The sequence below is a fragment of the Microtus ochrogaster genome, unplaced genomic scaffold, assembly GCF_000317375.1.
Source record: "Microtus ochrogaster isolate Prairie Vole_2 unplaced genomic scaffold, MicOch1.0 UNK81, whole genome shotgun sequence".
In the NCBI taxonomy this organism is placed as follows: Eukaryota; Metazoa; Chordata; class Mammalia; order Rodentia; family Cricetidae; genus Microtus; species Microtus ochrogaster.
This window is the reverse complement of record NW_004949179.1, coordinates 486755-511125: the sequence shown is the minus strand read 5'-3', so window position 1 is coordinate 511125 and position 24371 is coordinate 486755. Positions and strand designations below refer to the sequence as shown.

The window sequence follows — 24371 nt, the reverse complement described above, 5'->3', positions numbered from 1 at the left end:
GGTCCCAAGACTTGAACTCAGGTCCTCAGGTTTGGCAGCAGAAGCTGACACTGCCGAGGAGAGATTACTGGCTTTATCGCACAGCTCTTTGCAGCCCTGTGACCAGTGGCTCCTCCGAGCCCATTTTTGTTCCAGGAGTACTTAACTGTACTTGGAGCCTTGGGCAGTCAGATTCGAACTTCTACTCTGCTCTTTCCCTCAGCGTGACCTTGGCACTCTTACCTCCCTGGGACTCCGTTTCCCCACCTATAAATTGAAGCGAGAAGCCTCTTGAGGCTTACTGGGGCCATTTAATGGGGTTCCTAAGCGGGCAAAGAGAATGGGGGCGGAGTCTGGTGTAGGCTGTCCCTGGGCTGTGTCAAAGAGAGACGTGAAGCGAATCTCTGTCTGGGCGCCCTTACCAGCCTAGCTGGAGGCCTGGGGCTGCACATGCGCACAGCATACCTGTGGTCCTTTATAAGTGAGGCTGAGCCTGGCATGCTGAGCACCGGGCGCAGGGCCTGGAGAAGCACCCGGATCCATCAGCGAGTCCTTTGTGCCCGGGGCCGTGGGGATGTGTCCGCGCTAAGAAGCCAGGTGTGGGGGGCCCGCAGAGGGGGGGGGGCAACAAGGAATCGGACTTGGGGAGGACTGACCAGAAGGAAGGCGAAGCCCTCCACTTGGATGGGGATGGGCAGGAGGCAGTGGGGGAGGGGATCCGAGTTTGGGGGGGGCGAGCGCATGAGGGGCAGTCTTAGGGGTGTGGGAACGGAGGTAGTCTTGAATGAAAGGATTCAATGAAAAGATTCTCCCGTGGGAAGGGTCCCTGGCTGCAGATAGTTCTCTGGATCAAGCAGGAGGCACTGGAAGCTAGGTCTACGGGAGGGGCACCCCGAATTTGGAAAAAAGACAAGGGCATCCTGCATATAACCCAGAGAATCTCGGGACTGGGTACCCCCGGTGTTTTAGCTGAGACACCCCGGGAATTTGAAGAAGTGAATGGAGGGCTGCGGTGGGGAGTGTCTGCAGCTGAGTCTTGGTCAGGTCTCTGTCCTCTAACTGAATCCTGGCGGGGAAGAAGGCCCAGGCTGCCCCATCCTAAGGGGAGGGTATTTTTCTAACAGATGTGGAGTTGGGGTGCAGTCCCTTTTCCCAGCTAGCGTGTTAATGCTGGGTGTGGGTTCTGGTCTGCTCTAATATGGATGTCCAGGACCTGGATGGTCCTGCGGGAGACAGAGAACCCCCAGGTGTTGCACATCTCTACATCATGTCAGCCCTTCACATGGGCGCTTCACCCTAGTCTGTCTGAATGGTGCTAGAAGGGAGGGTACCCGCCACTGAAGTATTCAAGTGACTCCCATCCATACATCACAGTGTGGCTTTGTTCATTCTAAGTGTGGCTGGGAAGAAGCCAGGCTGAGGCAGGCCAGGGTGGGCGATGGCCCAAGCTGGGCATGTGGGGACCAGTTAGGAAGGGATGAATGCATACACTGTGCCACCCCAGATCAGTGGCCATTGGACATCTCCACGGGGAAATAGGAAAGATTTCCAGCCCTTTTGTTGGGGTCTTTGTGTGTCAACAGGCCATGAGGAGAGAAATATCAGGGTGCCTGGGGTCTCCTGTGGCTGATACAACTGCAGTTAGTCTTTTCTTTCAAAACTGTGATGGGGGCCACATCACCAGTGGTCATGCATCCCAACTCTGTACTCAGGGCTGGTGTGGCCGCCTGTGGAAGGAGCCAGCCAGGTGGTTGATCCATTGGGGCTTCAACAGAGGGCTCCAGACTGTGGGTGTCTTTGTGTAGCGCCTGCAAGGGTTCTCTTTCTTAGTCTCCCTAGAAGTCACCGTGTGTATCTCTCCTGAGTGTGTGTCTGCAGTGGGTTTTGTGAATAGGGACAGGTGACCCAGAGCTTGGGAGTTACAGTGGGAGAGGCATGGCAGGGGTGAGGATCCCTAGCTTGGCTTCCTTTTTCCTCTACAGTATTCCATGTTCATGTCTGTGCACACAAACCCACTGTAAGTCTCAGGCCAGGAACCCACAGTGACTGCAAGTGTATGTGTATGAGTGTGTGTGGCTTTGCTCAGAACTAGAAATCCTCCAGATGCTCATGTTACTAATGTCCCCACACGGTAGGGTACAGACTGGTGTACCCTTGTCCAGACATAGCCTCCAGATGCACATGCAATCACCCAGCGACACTGGATGATAAGAGCCCAACTCCAACGCAGTGAAGAGACAAGAGATGGGTTGGGGTGCCTCCCCTCTTCCCTGCAGGCCCCTACTCGCATATACATGAAGCTAATGCATCATTCATGAGTGGGTGGGTCCAGACCTCAGCCCAAAGGCTGCCACTCAGCTCTGGCTGCCCAGGGGAGGAGGTATTTTAAGAGAAGCCTGTGGGTGTGTGAGGGTGTGAGGGAAAGGAAGAGGGAGGACCGTGAGGCTGATGTTTGTCATTGTGTTGGGTTGGGCTACCTTGGGTTATTTTTAGGGTGTTCCCAAGGTTTTGTGTACAAAGAGCTGTTTTTATATTTGATGTATTTTACAAGTCTTAGCTCACTCCTTCCAGAAAACTTCAGAGGGTTTGGGCTGGAAGAGGCTTATTTTACAGGTGGGGAAACTGAGTTATGGGGAAACAAGGTTCCTGGTGCAGAGTTGCATGCTGGGTAAGTCGGAAGAATGTGACACGGATTTTTTGGGGGATTGTTTTCCAGACAGGGATTCTTTGTGTAGCTCTGACTGTCCTGGAACTCACTCTGTGGACCAGGCTGGCCACGAATTCACAGAGATCCACCTGCCTCTGCTTCCTGAGTGCTGGGATTAAAGGTGTGCGCCACCATACTCTTTTTTTTTTTTTTGAGACTGGGTATTATGTATAGGTTGACTCTACACTCATCGATCACTCATTGATCCTCCTGCCTCCACTTCCTAAGTGTAGGATGGCAGTCTTTGGCCACCACACCCAAATGAAGTCAATTATGTGGAGAGAACACATCTTTCTGGCCTTGATCTCCCCTAGATCCCTATGGGGTAATCTCAGTCCCTAGTGTACCTCGCATTGGCTTAAGGTTCCCAGGGAGAAGAAATGGGGATGGCCTGGGTTGAAGGTAGAGTTTGTAGGCATTTACAAGTTGGTAGCCTGTGCTTTACTGTGCAACCCAAAACCAACAGCTAGCCTTCTCTGGGTGCTGAGGCGGGTCAGCTTTACGCCTCAGAGTTCAGCACCAAGGACAGGTCCGCACCGGGAGGAGAACGGGGCGGAGCTGTGCTCTTCGAGGCCTCTTGGAGACCTCACCCACAAGGGCCTGCTCCTCGTTGATAGCCTGAAGGGCCGGTTTGCAGGTGTCCCCATGACTTCCCCTCTCCAGTTTCCTTTGAGCCCCTGGAAGGGGTCTGAGTTGAGAGAGAAGCAAAGTTTAGTTGAAGAATCCCTGGGGAATGGATGTATTTCGGCACACGAGGTAGACCTTGCTCACGGGCAGTCAGTAGTTACCGTATACCAGGTGGGACATGGCCCCTCTGGAGGGGATGGCCAGGACAGAGGAAGTGTCAGCTGGGAGAAGTGGGCCTGGGAAGAACCTGAGGACCCCCAGAAGGATGAGGACCCATTGCTTCCCTTAGGAGCCCAGTCTGATGGTGAGAGCTGACTTGAGAAACAGGATTTCAGACTTGGCAGTGTGAAGTTTAATGATAATATTAGCCACAGCTAAAGTGTTCTCCTTTAAACCAAGTTGCTCAAAACACTGTGTATGAGTTGACGCATCCATCCCTTCCAGCCAGCTGTTATCCTCATCTGACCCACAAGGAAGGGAGGCAGAGAGAAGCTAAGCTCCTTGCTAAAGTCACACAGCAAGGAAGAGGCAGAGGCAGAGAACTTGCTCTGCAGATCATGGCGGCCTGTGCATTTGGTCCCCACCCCTCCAGATCTGAGATGTGAGGTCATGTGAGCCACCAAACCCACCCAACATGGAGTGATATGCAGGACTAGAGCCCCAGGCTCACATGTGCTCAGTGGGGTACAGGGTCGGGGGCTAGAAGTGGGGCCCCCCAGGAGAATGGCAAGGGCTGGGAAGAGAACCCAAGGCCTATGTAAGCCTGGAAGATGCAGGGCCAGAACTTAGGCCTGTGAGCTCAGCAGGTGTCCCACCGCTAATCTGCACCCTGCTACACTGCTTGGGTTCTCAACTGAGATGCTTGCTGTTCAGATCCTGCCAGCATGGCCTCCGCTTTTTTGCTCTGTGACCTTCGGTGACATGCTGGCCTTTCTGAGTTTTGATTCCTAATTCTTGTGTGAGCCATCTGGTTCCTTCATGTTCAAGGTCGGGGGAGGGTCTGTGCCATGACTCACCCTCCCTCCTCCCTCCCTCTGCTTTGCTCCTAGCTCCAGCATGGGGGTCACATCTGTCTGGGCCTCCAGCCTTCTGGTGCTGAGACTGTTGCTCCTAGTGACTGGGGATCAGGGTGAGTGGGGCTCTTGGAGTGGGGGTCAGCGGGATGGGATGACGTTTTTTTCATTTCAGAACCTTCTCCTGCTGCTCCTCTAGCTGGGCCTACAAAATAAAACGAGAAAAGCTGAAACCGTTTTCTGAGCAGTGAAAAAGAAGCGGGACACCTGAAAGGTGTTTTTAGTTACAGCTGCAGAGGCTGGAGGGCGCCTCTCACTGTCTTTTGCTGAAACAATCTGAAGAAGAAAGGTGGAGGAGAGAGAGAGGCAGGTGGGAAAGGGAAGGAAGATCTCTGTGCCTCCCCTTGAATCTCCCCCAGTGGTGTCAATCCCAGGCTTTATGAGTCCCTTGTTGAGTTTCTCTGTGGCCATAGGCAGAAATATTTATTTCTCTGATCTTCCGTTTCTCAGTGTCCCTAGAAGACAAGCCATTGCCACTACAGATGGTTGTGGGAATTCAGTGACTTGACTGAGCACACCCAACAGAGTGGCACACCCATGTAATTCCAGCAGCTGGCCAATAGAGCAGGAGGATCAGAAGAGCAAGTCATCCTGAGCTCTATACTAAGTTTGAGGCTAACCTGTGCTACAGGTGACTCTGTCTAATACCAGAAGAAAAAGGAAGGAAATTACCCTAAAAACACTGCTTCCAATGTCTGCCTCTGGCTTAACTTTTGAGGCTCAGAGAAGGAACGTGACTTTCCCAAGACCGCACAGCAAAGCAGTGATAATGACAACCATAGCTCACCCATATGAGAAGCCTTTGGAATTCTCCCACAAGAGGCAGAGCCATGAGTGGTCTGGCCCGGTGGTCCCTTCTTGCACTGTTACACTGCATGGGCAGCCTGGTCTCTCTGTAAAGAAGGGTTAGTGAAGCTGGGCATGGTGGTGCACGCCTTTACTTCCAGCACTGGGGAAGTAAAGGCAGGAGGGTCTCTGTGAGTTTGAGCCAACCTGGTCAATGTGGTGAGTTCCAGACCAGCCAAGCCTACATAGTGAGATACTGTCTCAATACACAAAATGAAGAGTTAGTGAAAGAAAACTGAAAGAGAAAAGCTAACCCATGAAAGCAAGAAATGTCAGTGTTCTGCTGGCCCTCGCCACTGATTCAGGTGCTCTTTCCATCCCAGACACACAGGATACCACTACCATGGAAAAGGGGCTTCACATGCTGAAGTCAGGGTCGGGACCCATCCGTGCTGCCCTGGCAGAGTTGGTAGCCCTGCCCTGCCTCTTTACCTGGAAGCCACTGCTAGGCACCCTTCGAGACATTCCTCGGATCAAGTGGACCAAGGTTCGGACTGCATCAGGCCAGCGACAGGATTTGCCCATTTTGGTGGCCAAGGACAATGTGGTGCGTGTGGCCAAGGACTGGCAGGGACGGGTGTCATTGCCTGCTTACCCCCGACACAGAACTAATGCTACCCTTCTGTTGGGGCCGCTTCGGGCCAGCGACTCCGGGCTGTATCGCTGCCAAGTAGTGAGAGGTATTGAGGACGAGCAGGATCTGGCAACCCTGGAGGTGACAGGTGAGTTGGCATCAGGTAATGGGTGTGGTCAAAGATGAAAGAGGAGGGACCTAGGATGAGGCTAGGAGGAGGGCCCAGGAATCCTAGGAAGAGTGTCAAGGGAAGAAAAAGGAAGCTGGAAAGAGAGGGTCTGAGGATGGAGAGGAAGGTGCTCAGGACAGAAGGGCTACTGTGAAAAGGTGGGGATATTGCAGAGGAGCCAAGTATAGATGATAAGGTGCTAAAATCGTAGGGGATAAAACAGAAGACGGGTGGCTAATCATACAAGGGGAGCCCTGAAGATGAGGGGGCATTGTACAGTGCAGGGAAGGTCCTCGGATGGACTGAGAGGCACTGAGGATGGAAGGGGAGGACCAAGCCTGAGATCCAGCCACTGAGGTTCACCTTACAAGTCGTCCTGTGGTTGGTAATCCCACTCAGGATGCAGAGGCAGATGGCCTCTGTGAGTTTGAGACCAGTCTGGTTTACAGAGCAAATTCCAGGACAGATAGGACTGCATAGAGAAACCCTGTTTCAAAACAAAACAAAACAAAAAACCTTTTTTTTTTTTTTTTTTTTTTTTGGTTTTTCGAGACAGGGTATCTCTGTGGCTTTGGAGCCTGTCCTGGAACTAGCTCTTTTGGCCCAGGCTGGTCTCGAACTCACAGAGATCCGCCTGCCTCTGCCTCCCGAGTGCTGGGATTAAAGGCGTGCGCCACCACCTTTTTAATTTTAAATTTTCTGTGCATAGATACTTTGCTTGTATATTGTGCACCATGTGTGACCTTGGGTGCCACGGAAACAGAAGAGAGGGTGCAGGATCCCATGGAACTGGAGTTAAAGATGGTTGTGAATCACCGTGTGGATGTTGGGACCATGTGGATCTGAGACCTCTGGAAGAGCAAAAATGCTCTTAAACCTTGTGGCCATCTCGCTAGACCTTTTTAGATACAAATCTTTTTAGAAGGTTAAGTGAGTCTATCTTTAAAGTGTCAGTTAGACACTGTGTGAGAGCGTGTGCCCAGCTCTCACATTGTGCACCCTACAATCCAGGGTGATCTCTGTTTTCCCAACAGATTAAGAAAAACTGATCTGGGTGTGAGGGTGAGCTCAGAAGCAGACGTGCATGTGGCTTTGTGGGTCTCAGTCCAGCCTGGTTTAAGTGAGACAATGTTTTTTTCTTTGCGTGAGTGTGTGTGTGTGTGTGTGTGTTTCATTGTTCTTTTTGAGACACAGTCTCACTATGTAGCCCTGGCTATCCTGGAATTTACTCTATAAACCAGGCTGGTCTCGAACTCCCAAGTACTAGGGTCAAAGGCATGCAGCACCACACCCGATGAGACCCTGTCTTTAAAATGTCTGCTCGGGAGAGGTCTGTTCTCCAAGATTCTGCCATAAGCCTCTCTCCGGCTGCCTGGCACTTACCCCACAGGAGTCGTGTTCCACTACCGGGCTGCCCGGGACCGCTATGCGCTGACCTTCACTGAGGCCCAGGAGGCCTGCCGCCTGAGCTCGGCCACCATCGCCGCCCCAAGGCACCTGCAGGCTGCCTTCGAAGATGGCTTTGACAACTGCGACGCGGGCTGGCTGTCAGACCGCACGGTTCGGTGAGGGAGCCCTGAGACTGGGGGTTGATCCTGAAGAAGAGGTTTCCCAGGGAACAGGTCTGATAGCCACTCCCCTCTCGTCGTCAGGTATCCAATCACTCAGTCGCGTCCTGGTTGCTATGGTGACCGCAGCAGTCAGCCAGGGGTTCGGAGCTATGGGAGACGCGACCCACAGGAACTTTACGATGTCTACTGCTTTGCCAGAGAGCTAGGGGGTAAGGCAAGCTTGGCTGGGACCCCACGGCCGCCTGTCCCTGAGTGTCAGGTGCTTTTCCAATCCCCGTATTTCCCTAAGCCCACATGAACTTCTCTGAAGTCACAGTGCCCTCCAAAGCTGCACCTGGAACCGGGCCATCTCTCCCTGAGTGTCAGGTGTTCTTCCAGCCCTCAGGTCCTGCTAAGTCCCCTTAAAGCTCTCCAGAGCTGGAGCCAGAACCTGGACCACCTGTCCTCTGAGCCTCCCATCCTTAGTTGCGAGCGTCCCTTTTTCTCCTACCCCTTCTTGACCTCCACCCTATCCTCCCAGGCGAGGTCTTCTACGTGGGCCCCGCCCGCCGACTGACCCTGGCAGGTGCGCGTGCACAATGCCAGCGGCAGGGTGCGGCGCTAGCCTCGGTGGGGCAGTTGCACTTGGCCTGGCATGAGGGCCTGGACCAGTGTGACCCCGGATGGCTGGCAGACGGCAGCGTGCGCTACCCGATCCAGACACCGCGCCGGCGTTGTGGGGGCCCAGCCCCGGGTGTGCGCACTGTATACCGCTTTGCCAACCGCACTGGCTTCCCTGCGCCTGGAGCACGCTTTGACGCCTACTGCTTCCGAGGTGCGTTATGATAGAACCCCAGGGGCTGAAGGCCAGGCCCACTTAGAGCCATTGTCTGGAGCCACCCTTCCTGGGTGTGTGTCATCCAGACTGGTCCCCAGTTGGGAGTGTCTTACTAAGCCCTACCCCCAGGTGGTGTCTCTGCCTGACCACATACATCTGGGCTAACCTCTGCAGCTACTTGTGGGTTGTGCGTGTGTTCCCTTGGAACCACAGACCCCCCCCCCGAAAAGCTTGGTTATTGCCACATCCCTTGGGTTGGTCCCCTTGAGATCACACACACCCCCGAAAGTGCATAACGAAAACCATGCCTCCATAGGCGTGACCCATCACCTGCATTAAGGAAACCACTTGCCACTAGTACGTTCCCTTGAACTCATTCAGGAGTCGGTGAAGGCCAGATGCCAGAATCATTGGTGGAGGCCACAAGAACCATTGATGGTTGGCATGCTCCATGCTGAGTCTTCTGTGGACAAGCTTGTAGACCAACTTTCATTTGTTGGTTTTTCTTGAGAAAAGGTCTCAGTGAGCAGTTCTGACTGGCTTGGACCTCCTTTTGTAGACCAGCTGGTCGAGCACTCACCTTACAAACACAAGTCCCTGAGTCCTGTCCCATCATCAAATAAAGCCAAGGGTGGGCCTGAGGGCCTGAGACGAAGAGGCGAAAGAATCAGAATTTTTTTTTAATATTTATTTATTTATTATGCATACAATATTCTGTGTGTATGTCTGCAGGCCAGAAGAGGGCACCAGACCTCATTACAGATGGTTGTGAGCCACCATGTGGTTGCTGGGAATTGAACTCAGGACCTTTGGAAGAGCAGGCAATGCTCCTAACCACTGAGCCATCTCTCCAGCCCAAGAATCAGAAATGTTAAAATTATCCTGGGCTCTCTAGTCAGTTCAGGTCAAGCCTGGGCTATCTAGTCAGTTCAGGTCAAGCCTGGGCTTTATATTGATTTTCCAGGTTAGCTTGGGTTATAGCCAGACAAGAAGACACAGAACTAGTGGGGAGGGCTCTGAATAAGGCTGTATTCTCCCTCATGGGCCTATTTCCTGAGATGTCTTAACCTAGAAATCCCACCCTGGGTGGGGCTCCACAACATAGGAACTCTTCTGGCTGTGCCTGGGCCACCTCAACGGCTTCTGCTTTTTCTATAGCTCATCACCTTACACCACAACACAGAGACCCAGAGATTCCCTCTTCTGGAGATGAGGGGGAGATTGTGTCAGCGGAGGGGCCCCCAGCCCAAGAACTAGAGCCCAGTCTGAGGGAGGAGGAGAAGGCAGCACCCGACTTCCAGGAGCCTCTCATGTCCAGCGGAGAAGATGAAGCCCTGGACTTGACATGGACACAAGAGCCTCGGAAGACCCTTGGCCCTACCCCAGGGGGTCCCACACTGGCTTCATGGCTGCTTGCAGGTGCCACAAGCTCCACAGGTGTCCCCAGCCCCAGCAGCATGGCCTTGGATATGGCAGAGACAACACTCTCAGGCACACAGGTGACCTCCACCTCCATGGCGAAGAGGGGCCGCTTCAAAGGGTTAAACGGTCGGCACTTCCAGCAACAGGGCCCAACAGGCCAACTGCTTGGAACAGCGGAGGCCAGTGCCCAACTTCCTACTCTGGAATTTACTGCTGGTTCCCTGGGGCCTTCCGTATCCAAGGAAGTCTCAGAGAGTGACCAGAGCCATGGTCACAGTCCCTGGGTCATTCTGACCAATGAAGTAGATGTGCCAGGGGCAGGTGAGTAACTTGGGAGCAAGGAAGGGTGAGCACAGACACACATTGTTCCAGCACCCCAACCTTGCCCCTAGTCCTGCCTCCAAATTCCCATTTTGTTGTGTGTATGTATGAGTGTTTAAATGAGTGTGTGTGTAAGTTGTGTGACTGTGTGTGGTGTGTGAGTGAGTGTGGGTGCGCACACAAGCCAGGGAGACCAGAGCTTCAAGTGTCTTCCTTTATGGTCCCCCACCTTAGTTTTTGCGACAGGGTCTCTCACTAACCTGGGCGCCCTCTTTGGCTACACTGGGGACCACCTGGCTCCACTCCCCTTTTGGGTTCCCCTGGACTGGAGTGAAGACCCGGGCTGCCGTGGCCATCTGTTTTGTGGGTACTGGGGCTCCGAGTCAAGTCTTCATGTCTTCACAGCAAACGTTATGCTGAGTTTTGTGTTTTGAGGCAGAGTCTTACTCTGTACCCAAGGTTTGCCAGGAACTCAAAGCAGTCCTCCTGCCTGGATCTCCCCGGCACTAGGACGGCAGTGCTGACACACTGGCCTTTATTGTCTGTTTGCTGGGGATGACTCTGCAACCCAGATCCCCCAACTACACAGAACAGGCTTGTGCACCGCACCTGCTCAGTGTGTTTCTGGGGGCTGCGCCTCTATGGAGTGCAAACTGGCCTCAACTGTTTATCCTCCTGCCTCCGTCTCCATGTGGGATCATAAATGCTTGCTGCCAGGCCAGCTAACATGACGCTTTTGATGTCACAGGTTCCCTTGGCAGCAGGAGTCCACCAGAGTCCTGGATGTGGTCCCCGTCTTCAATCTCACCTACTGTCAAGAGCACTGAGAATGGCCTTGGCCTGAAGCCAAGGACAGCTGAAGCCCCCAGTGTGAAATCAACCACCCACCACCTGCCCTGGTCTCCCTCGGGGCCCTCTCTCCCTCCCTCCAGTCCTGCAGAGGCCCCAACTGTTGCCTTCCCTGAGGCACCCCCTGATGGCACCTCTCCAGACTTCCCCTTTGTAGCCATGCTTCGTGCCCCCAAATTGTGGCTGCTGCCACACTCCACATTTGTCCCCATTGTGACCCCCATTCTGCCCTCCCCAGCTTCCCCACAGGATGGGAGTGACACCACTGCCAGGCCTGTCAGCTTTGGAGCTGAAGACCTCGAAATGCTGTCTCAGACTACCATGGATGCCCCAGTTGAAGCCAACCACAAATCCCCTGCTGCAGATTCTAGAGAAACCGGGGGGATCAGCTCCGTCCAGGTTCCCAAGCACCCCATCTCTGGCCAGTGGGTGTCCTTGAACTCTAGTAATGTGACTACCAATCCCATCTCCCCTGATGCTGGCATCCTGGGGACCGAGTCTGAGGTCTTGGACATATCAAGGAGTCCCACATCTAGTGGACAGGCCACTGTGGGCAAGGTGCTGGCCACCTGGCTACCACTGTCCAGCCAAGAACTGGACTCTAGTTCCCAGCCCTCACTATTGGGAGACCATGGAGTCACCGTGAGCATGAAACCCACAGTGGCTTTGGCAGGAGGCACCACCAAGGGCCCTCTGAAGGCCACCATGGAACTGGTCCCTAGAGGTGCTGATGCCACTTGGGGGTCTGAACCCAAAAGTTCCTTTTCTAGCACCCATGTGGCTGTGAGTTCAAGGATGCCCACAGAGACCTCCACAAGCTCCAAAGGTCACCCAGAGCTGCAGGACCAGACAGTAGCCCAGGGGTCACCTGGGCCTCCTAGCAGTCCGCCTTCTCTTCCGTGGTCATCCCTGACCTCCAACATGGATGAAGCGGCCTCGGTCTCCTCAGGGGAACCCACTGGGATGTGGGACACCCCCAGCACCCTAACACCTGTGTCCTTGGGCTTGAAAGAATCAGATCTGAATGTTGTGGCCAAGAGTCCAGGATTGGAGGACTTCTGGGAAGAGGTGGCCAGCGGGCAGGAGGGTAAGTTCTAAATTCTACATCTGTCCCAGTGCAGCCAGGACCTGAAACTGGAGGTCGGGGGTTCCCTGAGCAGAGGAAATGCCCTGGGAAGGCTGGGATTTCTAGCAAAGAATGGCACTAGAAGTCAGGAGGCAAGTTACATTGGCCTTCTGTGTTGTGCTGTGCTGGGGGCTCTGGCTTGTATGGACCTGGCTATGTAGACCAGGCTGGCCTTGAGCTCACAGAGATCCTCCTGCCTCTGCCTCCTGAGTGCTGGGGTTAAAGGCGTTCATCACCTTGTATGACTAACACTGAACACTTCTAACACTCAAGGAATGTGGTCATTGACCAAAACATAGGCTCCATGAAGAACTGGGGGGTTGGATTTGGGGGAGTTCGGTTTCCAAATATCCAGATCACTTTGAGGGACAGGGCAGTGTGATGCCAGGGGCCTGCCTTCAACAGCTTCATTGTGTCTGGAAGACAGCTGGATCTGGTTTCATCCCAGGTAGGGTAAGAAGGACAGGACGTGGGCAGAAACTAGAACTGGAATGACTCAGTCACCAAGATGTCAGGGGCTAGAGCCATGAAGAGAGCGGGAGGTGGGAGCAGGCTCAGTGGCCTTCTGAATGCTGGAGTAGCAGGTGTATGCCACATGCCCAGTGTCTTAGTCGCTGTCCTATTTCTGTGATGAGCACAATGGCCAGGCAACTCACATAAAAGAAAGCATTTAATTGGGGCGTACAGTTTCAGAGGTTCACCATGGCAGCATGAATGGTGTTGGAACAGTAGATGAGAGCTACATCCTGGTATACAGATAGAGAGAAGAAACTGGGCCTGGCATGGGCATTTTAAAACCTCAAAGCGCATCTCCAGTGACACACCTCCTCCAACAAGGCCACACCTCCTAATCCTTCTCAAGCAGTGCCACTTCCTGCTGATTAAGCATGCAGATCTATGCACCTACGGGGGCGGTCTTATTCAAACCACTACATGCAGCTTGTTCCTTAAAGTTCACTCATTTATCTTTTATTATGCGCGTGCAAGGGCACACACGTGTAGGTGCACAGTTGAGCAGATACATGTACAGTCCAGAGGTGCCTACCCTCAGGCACTGTCCATCTTGTTTGTTTAGTTTTTAATTACCATCATTAACATGCCATGGCACTCTTGTGCAAGTCAGGGGACAATTTTGGGACTGGGCTCCCTCCCACCATGTGGGTTCCAGGAATCAAACTCAGATTGTCAGCTTTAGCATTGACCCCCTTCAGCTGCCCATCCATCATGCCCATTCTCCAGTTCATATTTTAGAGACAGGGTCTCTTATTGGCCTATGAACTTGCCAATCAAGCTAGATTGGATAGTCTGGGATCCCTCTGTCTCCATCTCCCCAGAGCTACGACAGCAGACACTGCACATGTGCCTAGTGCTCATGGGGATCCCTTAGAGCCAGTGCTACCAATGGTTGTGAACTGCCACGTGCATGCTGGGAATCAAAGTCCTCAGAACAGTGCTCATAACTGCTGAACAATCTTTCCAGCCACTTCCCACTGTGAGACAGGATCTCACTCTGTAGACCAGGCTGGCCTAGAGATCTCACCAACTCTTCTGCCTCAGTCTCCTGGGTGTGAGGACCATGGGCATGTGTCCCCATTCCCAGCCAGATTGGTCCAACTTTGTAACATCTCATGGGACAAGCTCTTGTGTGGTTCTCACATTACTCGAAGGGAGACTGAGGCATGGAGTATCTGAGCACCTAGCATGTTCCCACAGCTGTGGCTGGAACCAGAACTAGGACAGAGAAACAAACCCAAAACCAGAGCTTGTGAGTTGGGCTTGGCACACACCTGCCATCCCAGGCAAAGGCAGGGGGCAGGGAGCAGGGGTCAACCCCAGGGAGAAGTAAGTTCAAGGGCAGCCCATATAAGACTACATAAAGGATGGAGTGGGGGAGAAGGGCAGCAGGAAGGCGGGAAGGAAGGAGCATTAAAGGCAAAGGAGCCTGTGTCTCTGGTGTTAGCCGGCAAGAGGCCGAGTGCAGGGTGTGCAATCGACCAGTGGCAGCTCGGGCTATGAGAGGCTGTGGGGAAGTGGGTCCCTGAAAGTAACAACATCTGGAGGAAAATTAAATAGAGGATGTGCAGCCAGGACTCTGGGTGGTGGAAGTTGAAGGGGTGGCATAACACCCACGGCACAAATGCTAATAAAGCCAAAAATATACTGGCTCAGCTGATTCAGTGCCAGCCGTAGGCAGGTGTCATGGCGAGGCAACCTGATGGCTGTCATTGTTGCATGCCACCCTCTGTCCCAGCATGCTTGCACGGGGCTGGAACTTCAGCAGGCACATCGCACAGACCAGACCCCTGTTTCCAGCATCACTGCTCAGGGACAGATGTTTCAGCTACTACAGGACAGCTAGGTGTCCCCCAATGTTCAGTTAGCCAGCAGTGATTGCATGCCTGCTGTGTTCTGGGCCTGGCACACTGATATTCTACAACATTCTCTCAGCAGTCAGATTGACATGTGACTCATAGAACTGCATACGTCATCTCGTTTTAATTAATTTAAGCATGAATGAGGTGTGTGACTGCCATATGGGGTGTCACTGCTCTCAGAGAGAGAGAGAGACAAAAGCAGCAAGTACAGAAGGAACCTGGCAGGGTTAGTGAGAGGGTTCAGTGGGCAAAGGTGCTTGCTGCCAAGGCTGGGGATGTGAGTTCAAGCCCTGAGACCCACATGGTGACAAAGAGAATTAACTCCTACAATTTGTCTCTGGTCCCTGGGTAAACACATTGGATTGGTGAGTCTAGTGTGACCTGGAAGAGGACTTTGCTGAGTAGGATGTCCCACAGATGCTGTGGTGGAGTCGCGGAAGTGGTAAGGTCTTTATCACAAGCATGGGAGCCATCATTCACTGGCGAGTCAACAGAGGGGAAATGTCTGGATTCCATGACATGGTGGCCAGGCCACCCTCACACTGCCTATCCATTCCACAGACCCTACAGATCCCTGTGAGAACAACCCTTGCCTGCACGGGGGCACCTGTCGAACCAACGGCACCATGTACGGCTGTAGTTGTGATCAGGGCTATGCCGGGGAGAACTGTGAAATTGGTGAGTGTCCCACCCCAGAACACTGTCCTGTCCCTTGTGCTTTGAGTCTGGGCAAATCAACCAAAATTAGCTGAGCCCAAACTAGCTAGCTGAAGGCTGTGTCCTGGGGGCTGTAGCTCAGGAGAGCCATTTCCCACTCTTTGCTCGACTTCACAATCACACTAGGAATTATAGAGTCATAACTAAAAACACAAATGAGGGCCAGGCATGGCGGTGCACACCTTTAATCCCAGCACTTGGGAGACAGAATCATGTGCATCTCTGTGAGTTCGAGGCCAGCCTGGTCTACAGAGAGAGTTCCAGGACAGCCAAGATTATATAGAGACGTAGAGAGTTACAGAGACCCTTTCTTAAAAAAAATCCACAAAAAAACCCAAAATATATATCATTTAAAAAATGTTTTATTTTAGCTGGGTGGTGGCAGCACACGCCTTTAATCCCAGCACTCGGGAGGCAGAGGCAGGAAGATCTCTGTGAGTTCGAGGCTAGCCTGGTTTAAAGAGCTAGTTCCAGGACAGGCAGAGTTACACAAAAAAACTCTGTCTCAAAAAACAAAACAAAACAAAAACCAAAAAACAAAAATAGGGCTGGAAAGATGGCTCAGTGTTAAGAGCATTGGCTGCTCTTCCAGAGGACCAGAGTTCAATTCTCAGCAATGACATGGTGGCTGACAGGTCTCTGTAATGAGATCTGGTGCCCTCTGCTGGTGTGCAAGTGTACATGCAGGCAGAACACTGTATACATAATAAATAGCTAAATCTTTTTTTTTAAAGTTATATTTTAAAAATCCAAGACAGTGACAACTGAGTAACAAGACTGGCCTCTCAGCTTCCACAGATGCACACAGGATGCACCCTTGTGTGTGTGTGTAGGGTGACACAGGTTGACTGAATGCTCGAGTTGCGCTTTCCTGTCTGGTGGTGTCTGCTGCACTCATGCTTGCTAGCGCTCTCCTCACGGCTGCAGGGCCATCCTGCCCTCCCTATGGGTGTTGGGGGCTGGTTCCACCTGTGGGCTGGGAGCTGAGTGGAGGCTGACCTCTGACCTCTATCCACCCCGTGTCTCACAGACATTGACGACTGCTTGTGCGGCCCCTGCGAGAATGGAGGCACCTGCATTGATGGGGTGAATGGCTTCACCTGCCTCTGCCTCCCTAGCTATGGGGGCAGCCTGTGCGAGAAGGGTGAGTCCCCGCTCCCGAGTCCCGCGGGGTGTCAATTAGCTTATTATTTATTTTATATAGTTAAAAATTTTAAGTTACATTTTAAAAACTTATATGTTTTGTGTATGAGCATGGTATGGGGCATACGGATGATATCAGGAAACCTTGCGGTACTCCGTTCTCCCCTGCCATCATGTCTAGTCTGCTCCGTGGGCTTGGTGGCAAGCATCCTTAGCCTTGTCTACTTACGTATCTTGCTGGCCCTATTCTTTTAATTGAAAAAGTTTTTGATTAATCTATTTTGTGTGTGTGGGTGCTGTGGCTGCATGTATGTCTGGGCATAATGTGTGTTGCATCCTGGGAGGTAACAAGCCCCCCTCACATTCCTGTCCCACCCCCAGATACAGAGGGCTGTGACCGTGGCTGGCACAAATTCCAGGGTCACTGCTACAGGTACTTTGCCCATCGGCGTGCCTGGGAGGATGCAGAGAGAGACTGCAGGCGCCGGGCTGGCCACCTGACAAGTGTCCACTCACCAGAAGAGCACAAGTTCATTAACGGTAGGGACAGTGCAGTGATATGGGGCGGGAGCTTGTCCCTCGACCAGCGCACCACCAGGGAGTCCTGGAGACTCCCTGGCTCCCTGGTGGACCACATGTCTGTTAAGTCCTGTGTAAGTTCCCTGATGCTCCCCAAATATTCTCTACATGCCTATTATCTCCCTCACTCTTTTTTAAAAAAATTAAATTTATTTATGTTTTATGTATGTGCATTCTGCATGCCAGAGAAGGCATCAGATCCTATTACAGATGGTTGTAGCCACCATATGAGTGCTGGGAATTGAACTCAGGACCTCTGGAAGAGCAGACAGTGCTCTTAACCTCTGAGCCACCTTTCCAGCTCCCTCTCCCCTACTCTTGTCAGGTCCTGAGATTGCAATGAGACAAGCTGTCCTTAGAAAGTGATGTTCCCGGTGGCAGGACTTCAACCATCAAGCACATGTCTAATTCGGATAATGTGTGGCTACAGATTGAATTATTTCTATGTTTATTGTATTATTCTATATAACAATTATTATTTAATTTTTGTTTTGTTTCGAGACAGGGTTTCTCTGTGTAGCCATGGCTATCCTGAAACTAGCTCTGTAGACCAGGCTGGTCTCAAACTTAGAGATCCACCTGCCTCTGCCTCCTGAGAGCTGGGATTAAAGGCGTGCGCCACCACCCCAGCTTTATTTTCAATACTGTAGGAATTGACAAATAGAGCCAGGGCATGGACTTGGGGCGTCTGGTCCTCTGCAGAGAGTGGCACTCGTTACTGTAGCTGCCATGCGTTTCTTCACATGGCACTGACCCTGTCCCTCTGGACCCTCTCCTTGTTCAGTGTTTGGTTCACTGGTCAACACGTCTCACCATCCATGGTCTGAACTGGCTTCTGGTTTGGGTTCCTCACCGCCCTGTCCCTCTTGCCCCAGCCAGCACTACTCCAGGTGACTGACAGGGCCTGTGCACATTTGTCCTTTCTGGCTGCCCATTTCCCCTTCCCTCACATGGCCGGACAGGTCTTCCTCACCTCTGTAAGCCCACCTCCAGGCTGGGAACACTGTGACCTTTCCTGCCACAGTACATAACCTACAGAAACTGCATGTGGCCGAGGGTGGGCCTCTCCTTTGTCCACCTCCTCCCTCTGCAAGGCAAGCCCTCCTGCTCAGGCCTCCTGGCTCCCAGGTCCACATGTCCTTCCCGCCCACCCCTTGCTGCCCTCTGCTGTCCTCAATGCTCACTCTCACAGGCCCCACCCTGTGTGGATCTCCCCAGCCTCCTCTAGGCTGGCAGAGAAGGCCTCTGGACATCTTCCCTTCTCCTTCAGCCCAGGGAGGAGCATGCTTTCATAGTCCTCCGTCCACAGGTTTTGGCCATGAGAACTCGTGGATCGGTCTGAATGACAGGACAGTGGAGAGGGACTTCCAGTGGACAGACAACACAGGACTGGTGAGTGGCAGGTTCCTGTCCTCACGCTGCTAAGCCCCAGTGGTCCCAGTTTACCCTCCCATGGAGCAACCACTGGTGGGCATCAATGGTCCTCAGAAGTTCTGGGGTTGCCGGGCGGTGGTGGCGCACGCCTTTAATCCCAGCACTTGTGAGGCAGAGGCAGGTGGATCTCTGAGTTCGAGGCCAGCCTGGTCTACAAGAGCTAGTTCCAGGATAGGCACCAAAGCTACAGAGAAAGCTTGTTTCGAAAAACCAAACATAAACAAGAACAAAACCTTTAAAGGCATGTTTCATGGTATACATACACTACCACAATTTGTAAACTACCCATTTCTTCTTGCTCCCATGAGATGTGGCCCTGCCACATCCAACAAGCAGTCCCACCACCTGGCATTGACTCCATCCCTGCCCCTGGGCCTTTGCACGTGTTGTTCCCTGGGCTTGGAACTCTGTCCCCTGCCTGCCTGCCCCTCTGCTTTAGCACTTCCTGTTGTCCCTGGGGGAAGCCCTCCTGTACTTCCAAGCTGGGGTCAGCAATTTTTCCAACTGTTTACCTAAGACTGATGCTCGTGGAGAGCTGGGAAGAGTACACAGGAAGCAAGAGAAGGCTGCTGTGTCCTCCCAGTAGAGATAGCCAGTGTCTGTTGTGGGGGAGGGGTCTGGCCACAGGAAGTGCCCGGACCTGGGCTGACACACAGGCACCAGAATGAACTCAGCTCTCTCTTTCCAAAGCAATATGAGAACTGGAGGGAGAATCAGCCAGACAACTTCTTCGCGGGTGGAGAGGACTGTGTGGTGATGGTGGCACACGAGAGTGGGCGCTGGAATGATGTCCCCTGCAACTACAACCTCCCCTATGTCTGCAAGAAGGGCACAGGTACTGTGCACACCCCTTCCCACTTTCCTTCCAGACACTTGAGGTTCTTTTTTTGTAACCTGATTATTTCCCATTAATTCCTTGGCAGTAGCGATTCTTTTTCCTTTTCTTTCTTTCTTTTTTTATATATTTATTTATTTATTATGAATACAGTGTTCTGCCTGCAGGTATGCCTGCAGGCCAGAAAAGGGTGTCAGATCTCGTTATAGATGGTTGTGAGCCACCATGTGGGTACTGGGAGTTGAACTCAGGACCTCTGGAAGAGCAGCCAATGTTTTTAACTGCTAAGCCATCTCGTCAGCCCCCTTTTTCTTTCTTTTTATTTTGAAATTTTTTTAAAATATTTATTTACTTATTATGTATTCTATATTCTGTCTCTGTGTATGCCTGAAGGCCAGAAGAGGGCACCAGACCTCATTACAGATGGTTGTGAGCCACCATGTGGTTGCTGGGAATTGAACTCAGGACCTTTGGAAGGTCAATGTTCTTAACCGCTGAGCCATCTCTCCAGCCCTTAAAATTTTTTTATTTGGTTTTTCAAGACAGGATTTCTCTGGGTAGCTTTTGCTGTCCTGGAACTCACTGGACCGAACTGGCTTTGAACTCAGAGTGGTGGATTAAAGGCGTGTGCCACCGAGCTAGTTTCTTAGCACTCTTTACATAGGAAGGAAATAATTGTATGCATTCTGTCCACTTTTCTTTGTGCTTCAGTTTAGTCTTGTGCCTTATGCCCTAGGGAGTGGGTTTTGTCCAGAAGATTTCACACTCCCCCCAGGAGTTCCTGGCTTAGGTAAAAAGCAAGAGACAGGCAGTCATGTGGAGTTCCCTGAACTCAGAGCTCTGCAGAGGGAGGGCCCCCATTTGACAAGCTGTGTCACCCTCAGCCTCTCTGTCCCCAGTGCTCTGTGGTCCCCCTCCAGCAGTGGAGAACGCCTCTCTTGTCGGTGTGCGCAAAGCCAAGTACAGTGTTCACGCCACTGTGCGGTACCAGTGTGACGAAGGGTTCTCCCAGCATCACGTAGCCACTATCCGCTGCCGGAGCAATGGAAAGTGGGACCGGCCCCAGATTGTCTGCACCAAACGTAAGTACTACGTCCAATAATCTGTCCCTGACGAGGTTCCGGGTGTTTATAGGTCCTGTCTCTGCACAGTGGAACAGCATCATCTGTCACCTCCACAACGTGGAGGCTGAGGCAGGAAGATTACAGTTTGAGGTCAGCCTGGGCTATTGCACGAGACCCACAGGAAGAAAAAAGCTAAACTGAGGGCGGGACTCAGCGGGTAGAGGAGTCAGGGCTCCATTTCCAGACACCTGTCCTCCCAGCATTCAGGAGGTAGAGGCAAGAGGATCAAGAATTCAAGTTCATCCTCTGCTATAAAGTAAATTTAAGGTCAGCCTGAACTATGTGAGGCTCTGTCTTAAAAAAAAATGTCTTCCTTTGACCTGTGGCCCAGCAGTGGTGGCACACGCCTTTAATCCCTGCACTCAGGGGCAGAACTAGGCCATCCTGTCTACAATTTGAGTTCCAAGACAACCGAGGCTGTTACACAGAGAAACTGTGTCTTGACAAACAGAACAAAACAAAACAAAACAAAAATCCTCGTGGTGATGCAGCCTTACAGAGAAGTGAAAACTCACCAGCCCACCTGGTGCTTTGGTTTGTGTTTTTGAGACAAAATCTCATGTAGCACAGTGTGGAAGTTGATCTCATGGAGCACAGTGTGGAAGTTGGGATGTGCAGCCAAGGCTCTGGGCGTTGACCCTGTGCTCGGCTACTCTGAGTCTGGTGCAAAGGGGCTGCAGATGTCAGGCCAGCCTGGGCTACAGAGTGTGACCACACAGTTCAGGTATGGAGCTCTTTTGGTAAACTAAGCCACATTTCCAGCCCTCACCAAATTGGATTTTTGTTTTGGTTTTTTGTTTTTTGTTTGTCTTGTTTTATTTTTCAAAACAGGGTTTCCCTGGGGCTGGAGAGATGGCTCAGAGGTTAAGAGCACTGGCTGCTCTTCCAGAGGTCCTGAGTTCAGTTCCCAGCAACCACATGGTGCCTCATAACCATCTGTAATGAGATCTGGCGCCCTTCTCTGGCATGTGGGCATACATGGAGGGAGAATGTTGTATACATCATAAATAAATAAATCTTAAAAAAAAAAACAGGGTTTCCCTGTGTAGCATGGCTGTACTGGAACTCGCTCTATAGACCAGACTGGCCTCGGACTCAGAGATCTGCCTACCTCTGCCTCCTGAGTGCTGGAATTAAAGGCGTGCGCCACTGCCACCTCTCTTGATTCTTTGCTTTTTTTTTTTTTTTTTTGAGATAGTCTCATTATGCAGCTCTTGGCTGACCTTGAACTCAGTTCTTCCTGCCTCTGCCCCCAAAAGCCACCAAACCAGGCCTGCCTGTATTTTTTCTCTTTTCATCCCCCTGAGGAGGCCAGTGACATCCAACCACCTCAACATCTCTTTCCCATCCCTGCAGCCAGGCGATCACATCGGATGCGTAGACACCACCACCGCCAGCACCGACATCACAATCCCCGCAAGGAGCACAGAAAACACAAAAGACACCCAGCGGAAAACTGGGAGAAGGACGAGGGGGATTTCTGCTGAAAACCCAGGCTAAGCAAGCACACACTCCCACTCCTCTTCCAGAGCATTCTCCTGGGAAGCCAGAACCCAGACACCCTCGGGAGAGAGGGTGGGAACACCCCTGAGACCCACACCCCTGCAGTCCTCTGTACAAAGCTCAGATCTCCCCTTCCTTCCCTCCTGAGGTCCTCCTGGGAGTGACCAGGGTGGTCAGGCTGAGCCTCTAGGAGTATCTTCCAGTCACAGGAGAGGGGATCCTGGAGACTGGCTGCTAAACTTCCAAGAGTCTGTGTGTGTGTTCTGGGAGTAGCTTTCACACCAGAGATTCAGGCTTAGTAAACGGTGAACCATCCTAAATCCAGGGTGAAGCTTTGACTCAAGGTCACTGGATTTGAAAGTGAGGCTCAGAAGACCACAGTGCAAACATGGCCTGTTCCATCTTCACCTGGGATTGACCCCAAGGGCGGTCTTTGATCTCTGTGGCTTTCTTTCTTCTTCCTTCCCCCAACCCTCCATCTCCCCCACCCCCATAGACTAGCCTGGCCTTGAACTCACTATTGCAGCCAAGGATGATTCTCTTGCTATGCACCACCATGCCCGCCCGGTTCATTTGGTGCTGCAGACTGGACCCAGGGCCTCACGAGTACAGCAAGTGCTCTCTCTACTAACTAAGCCCTGGTCTTTGGTCTTGGTGCATAATCTAGTGTGGACCTCTGTGTGCTGAAGTTTAGTGATGTCTCTTAGAGCCACTGGCCTCCTCGGCTTCTGGGGGGAGATTACTCAGAGCAGTGGGGAGGGGCAGTATACTGCTGGCCTCCCTCCAGGTCGAGTGGGGTGCTGAGCCACAGTGCTTTTGTTTTGAGACAGGGCTTCACTGTGCAGCCCTGGCTAGCCTGGAAATTGCTATGTAGACCAGGCTGGCCTGGAACTCAGTGATTTGCCAGCCTCTGCTTTCTGGGATTACCATGCCTGGCCTTCTCTTGTTTATTGACATAGGATCTCATTCTATAACCCAGGCTGGATTTCAGCCCACAGCAATCCTTTCTCAGGCATCTGAGTGCTGGGATGACAGACATATACTGTCGTGTGGTGGTTTCATGGGTTTGTGATGACAATCTCTCACACCCATGTGTATAGAAATGTGGTCTGGCTGCCACTGCCTTCCTCGCCTTCCATCTCTCAGGGAGACAGATAACCTCCTGCCTGGACCAAACCCTTTCTGCAGACCTCAGTAAATCCCCTGCCTTAGGCCCTATCCCTGCCCTACCGCCTCCTATCCCCACACCTTGTCAGCGGGCTCCTTGTGGTCCCGTTGTAGAGAGGAGTGGTGTTAGGTGTTAGAAGTGACACACACACACACATCCGTCTCACACTTGTAAGATGTGACAGAGCTCGCTTATACTCCCTGTTCCCATTTGCACCTCAGAAAAGACTTCCCCAAGCCAGGGGTGGGGTTCATCACCCAGAGGGGCCAGAGATTTGTCTCCACTTTCAGGCCCTCCAGTCTGGGTTTAAAACCTGTGAATTTGTGTTAAAACCACCGCGTGGAGCTTGACCACAGCTCAGCCGGTAAAGATGCTAGCCGAATAAGCCTGAAGAAGCAGTTTAATCTCTGCAACCCGTGTTTCAGAAAAGGAAAGCCAGGTGGAGTGACATGAATCTGTAATCCCAGTATTCGTATTGTGAGAGGCGGGCAGAGACAGCAAGTTTGTGAGCCAGCTGGCCTGGAGGGTGTAGCATGGCAGAAACAAGTGGAAGGCCAGAGCCAGCTCCTAAAGGTCATGTGACCTTCACATGCAACATGAGCAAGCACAAGCCCCCACCCGTACAAACCCAGCACCACACACACTGCACAAGCACAAAGTAAGATTTTCAAAATGTGTGGGACCTGGTCTGGAAGGGCAGGGGCAAATGCTTAGCCAGATCCGCACAAGGTCCTGGGTTCCTTCCCCAGCTCTTCCTAAGCAAGTGTATGTATGGCCTACTCGAGGGATCAATGCGAATGGAACTGTGTTTACTGAGCCTTCATCCCTCATGGAGGGCAATGAGAGCCTGGGGCAGTTACTGAGTAAAAGTCACCCAAGTTGTTGTATCCTTGCCCTCGATTCCTCTCGGCAGCCTAGGTGGCCCTTGGTCTCCCATTTTACACATGAAGGTAGTGAGGTTTCAATACTAGAGGAAGGATTTTGTTCTGTGCATTGTAATTAGTGTAAAGTTGCTTTGCTTTTTAAACAGGGCCTCATGTATCCCAGGTTGGCCTGGATGTACTGTGTAGCTGAGGATGACCTTAAATTCCTGATTTTCCTGCCTCAGTTTCCCAAGTGCTGGAATGATAGGTGTGCACCACTATAGTTGGTATATACAGTACTAGGAATGGAACCCAGAGTTTTGTGCATACTACCTAAGCTGCAGGCACTGCACCCACTGAGCTGCAAGCACTCTACCCACTGAGCTGCAAGCACTGCACTCACTGAGCTGCAAGCACTGCACTCACTGAGCTGCAAGCACTGCAACCACTGAGCTGCAAGCACTGCACCCTCTGAGCTGCAAGTACTCTACCCACTGAGCTGCAAGCATTCTACCCACTGAGCTGCAAGCACTGCACCCTCTGAGCTGC

The 24371-nt window shown here is 52.2% G+C and overlaps 1 protein-coding gene across 1 annotated transcript; it reads left to right on the top strand.

The window, feature by feature from the left end:
* The first annotated feature begins 417 nt into the window (after window positions 1-417).
* On the top strand, window positions 418-24365 carry Ncan (neurocan). Its single transcript, XM_005370528.3, has 15 exons — window positions 418-576; window positions 4363-4442; window positions 5556-5954; window positions 7366-7540; window positions 7628-7755; window positions 8067-8360; window positions 9522-10106; window positions 10855-12042; window positions 15018-15134; window positions 16204-16317; window positions 16698-16856; window positions 18205-18287; window positions 19020-19164; window positions 20064-20246; window positions 21645-24365. Exons 2-15 carry the CDS (start codon window positions 4370-4372, stop codon window positions 21773-21775), a joined length of 3774 nt encoding a protein of 1257 aa, XP_005370585.1. The 5' UTR covers window positions 418-576; window positions 4363-4369; the 3' UTR covers window positions 21776-24365.
* The last annotated feature ends 6 nt before the right edge of the window (window positions 24366-24371 follow it).

What these genes read in the sequence shown, in the direction of transcription:
- Ncan (XM_005370528.3), top strand. Translation starts at nt 4,370, where the DNA reads ATGGGGGTCACATCTGTCTGGGCCTCCAGCCTTCTGGTGCTGAGACTG. An exon ending in GGACAGACAACACAGGACTG is followed by an intron (nt 18,288 to 19,019) that starts GTGAGTGGCAGG and finishes CTCTTTCCAAAG; the next exon opens with CAATATGAGAACTGGAGGGA. An exon ending in CCAGATTGTCTGCACCAAAC is followed by an intron (nt 20,247 to 21,644) that starts GTAAGTACTACG and finishes CCATCCCTGCAG; the next exon opens with CCAGGCGATCACATCGGATG.